Source organism: Tigriopus californicus, chromosome 3, assembly GCF_007210705.1.
Source record: "Tigriopus californicus strain San Diego chromosome 3, Tcal_SD_v2.1, whole genome shotgun sequence".
Classification (NCBI taxonomy): Eukaryota; Metazoa; Arthropoda; class Copepoda; order Harpacticoida; family Harpacticidae; genus Tigriopus; species Tigriopus californicus.
In genome coordinates, this window is record NC_081442.1 from 683254 (window position 1) to 691515 (window position 8262).

The 8262-nt window shown below is 40.6% G+C and overlaps 1 protein-coding gene across 1 annotated transcript; it reads right to left on the minus strand.

Annotated features, from left to right (window-relative positions):
* Positions 1–462: 462 nt before the first annotated feature.
* On the minus strand, positions 463–7693 carry LOC131878341 (uncharacterized). The gene is made up of 2 exons (XM_059224292.1): positions 7364–7693; positions 463–762 (listed from the first exon to the last, which is right to left on the minus strand). Exons 1-2 carry the CDS (start codon positions 7577–7579, stop codon positions 574–576), a joined length of 405 nt encoding a protein of 134 aa, XP_059080275.1. The 5' UTR covers positions 7580–7693; the 3' UTR covers positions 463–573.
* Positions 7694–8262: the final 569 nt, after the last annotated feature.

Here is an 8262-nt window from a genome sequence, read left to right on the forward strand (position 1 = left end):
CGTGTACGTTAAGCCTTGTGCGAACACCACGTACAAAGAATAAAGGCCCTTAGGAATCAAAAATGCACCAGAAAGGATTGGCCTTAAGGTCTCTCTGTCTCGTTCTTGAGGCCCGGGATGGAAGAACGAGAAGAACAAGAAGTACGTAGAAGTGGAAAAGAGGGAAGAAGAAGGTATGTTCCAAAGGACAAAGAAGCCAACCACGGACGGGTGGTTGAACTGTCTGAATTTGTATTTGGTTTACCCGAGAATCCGCAATCCGCTCCTCCATTTGAGGTTCTGCATAGAATAGAGATGAAAACTGGGAAGTTTTTCTTTATCCCTCGTGAGGCTCTTTGAGCGTACGAAGGTTCCTTTTTTGCTCTAGTGCCCTGAGAGCAAACTTGCAGACTCGACTATGTATGGCCTCTCAAAAAAGGGCCCTGGTACACGCAATTTATCATTCATGAACAGACCATGAGGCGTTTTTCGTGGGAATCATTCCAACTTCTGATTTATTGGATTGTGATCCAAGAGGAAAATTAAAATCCTATCAAAAATAAAGGTGCCTCGAACTTGGATGCTTGGCCCAAACTAGAACAGATATCTGGATCCGTGCGGGTTTTTGGTCCGCTTTTGAAGGAAATCCATCCTATGGAGCTTGGGCTTGTAGAAACGAGTCTCCTTCACGGGGAACAAAGTGGGGGTGAAAGGCTCAAACTTCATCCAAACACGATTGCCTCGTTCATTGATAGTCCAACCCGTGTGATTGGGGGTACCGACCTTGAAATAGAAAAATTAAATCCGTTGTGTCATCCATCGCCTTTGGAACATCATGAAAGACCAAATCAGAGATTGAACACAAAATTGGTCGCAAAACAAGCACCAATTCATCGTTAGCATCTACGTAAATTGTGTAAAATACACGTATACCTATATCGGTGGCATTAACACAAAAAAATGATATCTGTTGGGTTTCCTTTACCGAGTACAGGGCAAACTGTTGTGCAAGGCATGTCGAAATCAGTGTGATTTTTTTTGCAAATCCCTAAACCTTTTCGTGATTGATATTGGTGCTGATGAGATTTATATGGCAAGCTTCCCTCTGTAAATTGGTACATGAAACATTCATTTTCTTTAAATATTTATTTCTCGACTAATATTCAAACGTTCTAGGAGTTTTATAATAAAAGGCAATAATGGAAAAATCTCAGATTGGCAGGTTTTGTTGGCTTGCGAATAACCACAAAACGTGTTTACTAATGGCAAAATAATAGCATGAGTCAGGAACACTTCACATCAAACAACATAGACCATTTATTGTATTGGACTAATGTCATGCTTGAGGAACGCTTCAAGTGATATTCATTCAAGTAATCGTCTTTCCCTTTCCCCTTCTTTAGCTCATTCAAGATCTTTGAGTACTTTGTCAAGTACAGCGCCCCTCGTACTGAAAACTTAATTAGGGGTACTTTTACTGTAATTATGAGAACGGCTCTTTTTCAACGTCTTGTTGCCTTCAATCCCTTTTCTTTGCCTAATCCGTTCAAGTTAGCATGTCCACAATGGGTCATTTTTGAGTATTATTCTTTTCCTTGTTAGAGGTAACTCGGAATTCCACGTTTCACTTTTAATGATGAGCTACTGGAAATGGAATTCGTCAAAATGTCATCCGTAAACAAAGTCAAGTTGTATGCTGTCCAAAGAATGTGTTCAAAAACACTGGATGTACCCTTTTCAAAGGCATTTTTTAGTGCAGAAAAGGCCAGAAGGAAGTGCATTTTGTCCCTCTTTACTACGTACCACTTTGGGTTGCTCGAGAGCTCTTTTCAGTTTTCATTCAGAGCGGGGAAAAACTTTCCTCACTTTAATGTCAAGAATGGTCCGTTGCCTTTCCCTTGGAATTGGAGTCGTCCAAGAATGGAACTCTTCAGTGGAACATGTAGATGTTCCTTTTTGGATTGAGTTAGTGCGGGCTGGGCTAAATCATACTCGTTGTATCTTTCTGTATGCGTTCTTTTTCACATGGACCACCGTGGGTTGAAATGGGTACCTCAGTTGAGGTATAACTTTTTCTTCGTGTTCTTGAACTTTTAGCTATACATGGCGAAATTAAGGTCTTGGGGTGGTCTCCTTCGCGGTCAAGCACCCAAGAAAAAGCATATTTAACCTTTTATAGTTCGGGGTTGGCACACTCTTGTTAAAGTAAAGTTGGCATCGCTGATGATAGTTGCATTTGACAAAAACAGGATTATTTTTAAACCTTCCAAACAAGCACGTTAGTTCAAGCGAGGATTTGATCCTGTGTAACGACTGGATGAATCGAGGCAGAAAAATATCGCGCACAAAGTTTCCCATTCTTTTGGATTAAGTTGAAAATCAATTGCAAATTTCAGCAGCTTTGTCGAATAATAGTGAGCGTGACAAAAGGAATGGAATGGCAAACACTCATGCATACCTACTCTCGCACGCAGGTATTTACATGCACTTTTTAACAAGTGAGAGATGGGAACACTGATTGGGCAGCATCTTGCTAGAGTGCCTTCCACTTTTTCACCAATCATTACCAAGACCCAAATTTCACTAACTTTTCAGCTACACAAGTCCCAGCTGGATCACCTTATCGATAAACATCAATTGAGCCCCACCAGTAACTAAATATTTTTGAAAAGCATCTTCAATTTTCTGGGATGTCCACGAGCAATAGAAATCTGTGAAGTTACGTATGTTCGAGCAACCAAGGGTCTTTGTATTGCGCTGGCAGGGAAATGCTTGGCTCATATCAGATGCAACACGGGGTTCAACGAGGCCAACCAACCATATTGTGTGGAACGGGCCATATTTTTGCACTTTCATTTCGGTGTCTTCTCTCTTTATGGCCCTAGAGAGAAAATACGAGGACGACCCCTTTAAAGCTTGCGGGACAAGACGACACAGCCAACAATTACAGTTCCCAGAACACTCGGAGCATGAGAATCGTAAATTGTTTCTATAATGAACTTGGTGCAACTCTTTAATTGAGTGGAGTGAAATATTGGAAAATGCTGGGAACACAGGCAATAATAGCCCACCACATTGTTTGTATTTATCAAACAGCGACGACTTTCAAAAACTTTGTCTCAAAGGCCGGACGTTTTCAATCGGACCCGTTTTTTTGGCCTTTTCCAAGAAATTGAGGGGAAGAGCGTTACGACTGAAAATGACTTCAGCGGAAATGGGCCATTTTGGAGAGGAAGAGGTCAAAGGAGCGAAAATGCCAAGCAAACCAATGCCAAGCACAAACGACTTTGGTGGAACCGGTGGAAAGGAAAGGGGGAAAGGAAGTGAATGCAAATTTTGGACCCCTTTTGTCGAACTTTAGCTTGAGGTGTTCCAATATTTGACACTTCTTTTTGGAACATTTTCCTTTGCCTCGAGAATGTCCCCGCATGTCAAGCTCCCATTCAAATGGATTTTGTAACAAAAGTATTACTCCCCATTGCCTATTGTGGGGATTTAATTAAGTAAAATTAATCGAAACAGGGATAGGAATACCTCGAGGATCTGAGGACACTTGAAATGGGATCAAAAGGAGCTACAAGTAGATCTGCGTCATGGCCTTCGTTGTCAAATCAGGTCATATCTTGTGGGAAGTGGAGACAAAGTTCATCTCCATTCTGGAAATCTTCTACTGTCTCTTCCAGTTGTGTGCCACTTGATCCCAAGGGGAACGTGGTTGAGGTCGGGAAGACGACCGACACTGAGGGGGGGAGGGAAAGTAAGCGGCTGTAAGGAACAATCTTCTGGCTTGAAATTGACCCGTTTAATTTGCTCTCCACTGTTTTGCCCCAATTTCTATTTGCAATGGGGCACAGGGGTCCAGCCCGTTTCCGTCTTTTTAAGGCTAGCCAAAATGAGCCTAATTTAAGAAGAGTTAGTCCACGCATTAACTTCCATAGGCGACCGTGCCACGACTTTAATTGAGATGGAGCCCACGAGCCCTTGGTCCCGATGTCAACGAATTAAAGGAGGGTTGCCATGAAGAGGGGGGCCCAGAGAAAGATTCATGACTAGGGCGGTTAAAAACATTGCACTGAAACCAGCCAAATATTTGAATTATATCTAATCGAAAAGGCTGTAAATATTTCAAAAATATTTATTATTGAAATGCAAAAACATTCCAGTAGGACTTCGCATTTTTGTTTTTGGAAATGCACATTTGCCTCTGAGTTTGGTCTGACAGGATTTTTTGCTTCATTTGCGTACTCAAGTTCTCGAGATGGAGAACAAAATATCACTCGAGTGTGACTAGATTGTTAGCTTCCTCAGGAGGGGATTGATTTGACCTAAGAAGAAACTAGTGAGTGAACTAGATTTCGCACCAATCAGTCAATGTTCGACTTTTCCTCTTGTTTGAGGGTCACTTGGAGTTGTTTCCAGGAATTATCCTACGTTCTTAAAGAAATATTAATATTTCTTTTTGTTCAATAATGGTCCTAATTCCTCAGGCACATTTTGCAATTTCTGAAAAATCTGTGAAACTCTTTACGCTAACTTCTATGTTGAGGTCTAACCTGCAACGGGTTTCATTATAAAACACCCAGTTAATAGTGTAGCCATCAACCTGCCATAGTAGAAAATTCCACTGAATCATAATTACTCTATGTAGTTAGTATTGTACATGGATGGCCCAGCTTCAGTAAAAAAAAAAGCACAACAAAACTCAAATTTACCCTTGTTCCTATTCTGTTGAATGGTCATCCCTCTCAATGAACCCGCTTTGGTTTTCTGCTGGAGGCAAAGATGTTTTGAATTAGATACCATACCACTTTAGAGTTGGACCAAAACTCTACTAATTCGCGTGTTTGGTTCCTTGAATCGCCAAAATATGATTAAAATGTTCAAAATATTACCGACGGGATTGAAAACGTCTAAATATTTACTTTTTTAGAAAATGGCCAAAATGTTTAAAAAATACTTCTTATTGAAATGAAATGTTTTTACCCGCTCTATTCATGACTCAAATGTAAGTTTGAAAGAGAACAATCATGTACTCATTCGATACTTCCGGTTGAAACTAGGACTGTTTTATTGGCATTACGTGGTTGGTATGGTTTTCCACACCTCGGAGTTGTATTTCAAGAAGGGATTCATAGTACCATCATTTCCCTGAATGCGGCAAATCTGAGTTAAACTTCAAGATGAACGAAATAGCCAGAGAACGCAAAGTGACCTTGCCAGGTTGCAAATCCAAAGAATAAACGGCAAATAAAATCCCCTTGGTGATAAGATTGAAGCTTTTGAAATCGTGTTATAATGAACCCAAATCATCACTGGCGTAACTATATTTGGCAACCCTGGGTTAAGTCTCTCTGGAAATGAGAGAGGGCTTGAACAAAAAGAGGGTGGGGGAAGAAGAAGCGTTTTGTCTTAATTCAACGTGACATGAATTCGGATTAACTTTGATTGAGTTTCTTTTGGGTCGGAACAGGAGGAGGGTCTCTTCATTGCGAGGAAGCTCTTCTGAGGTTGCAGGAAAATGAATTAGGAGCATCATCATGGCTGTCCTTGGCTTAATCGCCTCTTTGACACCATCGCCAGATCAATTTCGAGATCGAAGCCCAAGCTCATCAAGACGATCGTCCTTGAGGATTACAGAGTTGGAGCCTTATCTACCTTAGTTGGTTATTGGACTCAGACCCAGATCGAGGTGGTCGCATCTGTCTTTCACCGGATATTAATGGTTTTGCTCGTGGCGAGAGGTCAGAGTTCCTCATTACGAAACTGTCACTTATAACATCTCAAAAACAGTCTCAACTATTACGCTCGTATCAAACCATTCATCTAGGGAACAAAATTGAACGTACGTTCCTCAGAAATAACGACAAACAGCTACGTCAACGATATTATATTAGTAATACGCGTGTAATGCCTGCTATACTTCAATGCTAAGACTTGAAATGATTGCAGCATGTTCTAATAATGGCTTTGAGAATACAAAAGGTAAGGAACTGAACGAAGAAAAGCTTACTTACCAAAGCTTCCAATAAACCAACAAGAATGAAATTTATGAAATTTTAAGCTGTTTTTGGAAGACCTTTAGATATATGAAACATGCTAGAAAGTACATACATACAAACAAGGCGGACGTATGTTGGAGCAATCAATACAACAAATATATTTCGTCAGAACTTGATTGTAGTTGATCTTTGAATAACTACGAATTTGGTTTCGTAAAAAAGCGAGCGAAAGACACAAATGCTCTTCCGGCAAACTACACCAGATCATTTTGCCTCTCCGACAATTCTGCACTTTTTTCAAAGTTTGTGATCATACTTGATCTGATTTTCTCACTTTTACAGGTCATTCATCTTTTTTTTAAATCTAATTGATGCCATACCTAACAAAGTGGTGCAATGAAATAATGTAACATGACTTCACACTATTTCAATCCACTTAGGTGTTTTGGGGGTTTAGTGATCAAAACATCGAAACATGTTCTTATGTTTCAGCCATTCCTTTTAACTTTGTTATCTTAAGAGACAACAAATTTCTTTCCTTTTTCCTCAAGTCTGATAATGGTATTATCACTTGCCAAACATATTTGTTACTTATAACGTATTACTTTTCAAACCTGTCCTGCACCACAAATGACTTGGATGATTGGGTTTTAGCAAGATTTGGATCCACCTGAAGTTTACATTTTCGTCTTCATCTGTCGCTGACTTTAACACAAAGTTGGGCGAAGTTTTCAACCCATTTTACCCCTCGATTCGATGAAGGTTGCCAACACCATCTAAGTTCAGCCTTTCAACAAAGTTTTCTTTGATGAAGTGTTGTTGCTAAAACATCATAATTCGAATTGCTATGCACAGTTGAAAGAAATCCAATTAGGTAGAAACCGCAAAAAGGATCTTGTAGCGGCTTGGCTAAAAAATAACCTTAATGCAAGGCCGATTTTCACAACTAAAGGTCTTGTGCACAAAAATTGTCATAAGGAATTCTCATCGTTCTCCTAAAGTCTCTGTCATTAGTACCTAAGAACAGTATAAAAGAGAAAATAAAAATCGTTAAAACTGCCTTGAGTAGGCTGGGGATGATGTATGAGGCTAAATATTTCCTTTCGGATACGATTGAAGGATATGTACCTTTGTTCGATTCATCGCCGACGCAGTTCCGGCAATGGCACGCGACACTTGGTCAATGTTATCCTTCAACTTGTCAAAATAAGCTGTAATGCCATTTTTAAAAACCAACTTATTGCCTGATCTGACATCTTTAAAAAAGCGGCAAGAAAACAATCACGCCCACATCTACTTTCCTTCCCAACTCTTACACAGCCATTTTGTCTCGATCCAAGCGTTCCATATCCAATTTTCAATACGTCCGTTAGTCAATGGCTCACCTGATGGCGACTCAGCCACATGGAATGGGTCATTTCGGTGGGTGGAGCCGCCCTATATGACCAACTTTCCGGGATGTAACTGGACGGAGCCGTGGGTGGAGGCAATTGACGGCTATACGAAGAATACGGAACGAATTGTCCGGCTGCAATACCGTTTAAAATCGAGCCATGTGAGCGACTTTTTCTTAAGCCTCGGCCTTCCTCATGTGAAGCCATTGACCAAGCCAGTTTTCGGTCTATTGATCGAATTGAAAACTTTTGACGCACTTCTAAACGAGACTTGTGGGATCGCGGAAGTTTGCGGTCCAACTGATTCAAAGAATGAGCTTCTTGTAATTCAAAGATGAAGCTGATGATGCAACGATTCTTGTCTATTGTCAAGTTGGACGAGGGAGGATGCCAATTACTCGGATCGTGTGAAAGTCCATATGGAGGTAAGGGACGAGTGCACCGAACATGGGGAAGTAAATGGGGAACAAGTTTTGAAAGCCAAGCAACAAAGTTCTCAAGGGAGGAAAGGGCAACTTCATACTGTACATGTCACATTCAGGGGGCCGAGTGAAGCCTTGGGCTTGTTTACATGTTCTTTAAAATAATGAATGCGAGGTATTGATACCTCAGTTCAGTGGGTAGGAAGTGCGAGGAAGACTACTCTCAATGTCAAGTTCTCCATCCACTGAACATACGCACGAACAGGAACGAACGGATTGACGTAATAGAAAGTGAAAACAGGCCGGGGAACGCCAAAAGTCAACAATATCAACGGGGTAGCAAATTATGTAACGGCTCAAAAGAAATTTCACGTATTGTTAATAATCCATTTCGTTGGGCTCAAGCAGGAAACCAGTTTTAAATTTAGTTTCACAACTTGAACTATAATATTCGTAGGGAATATGTAG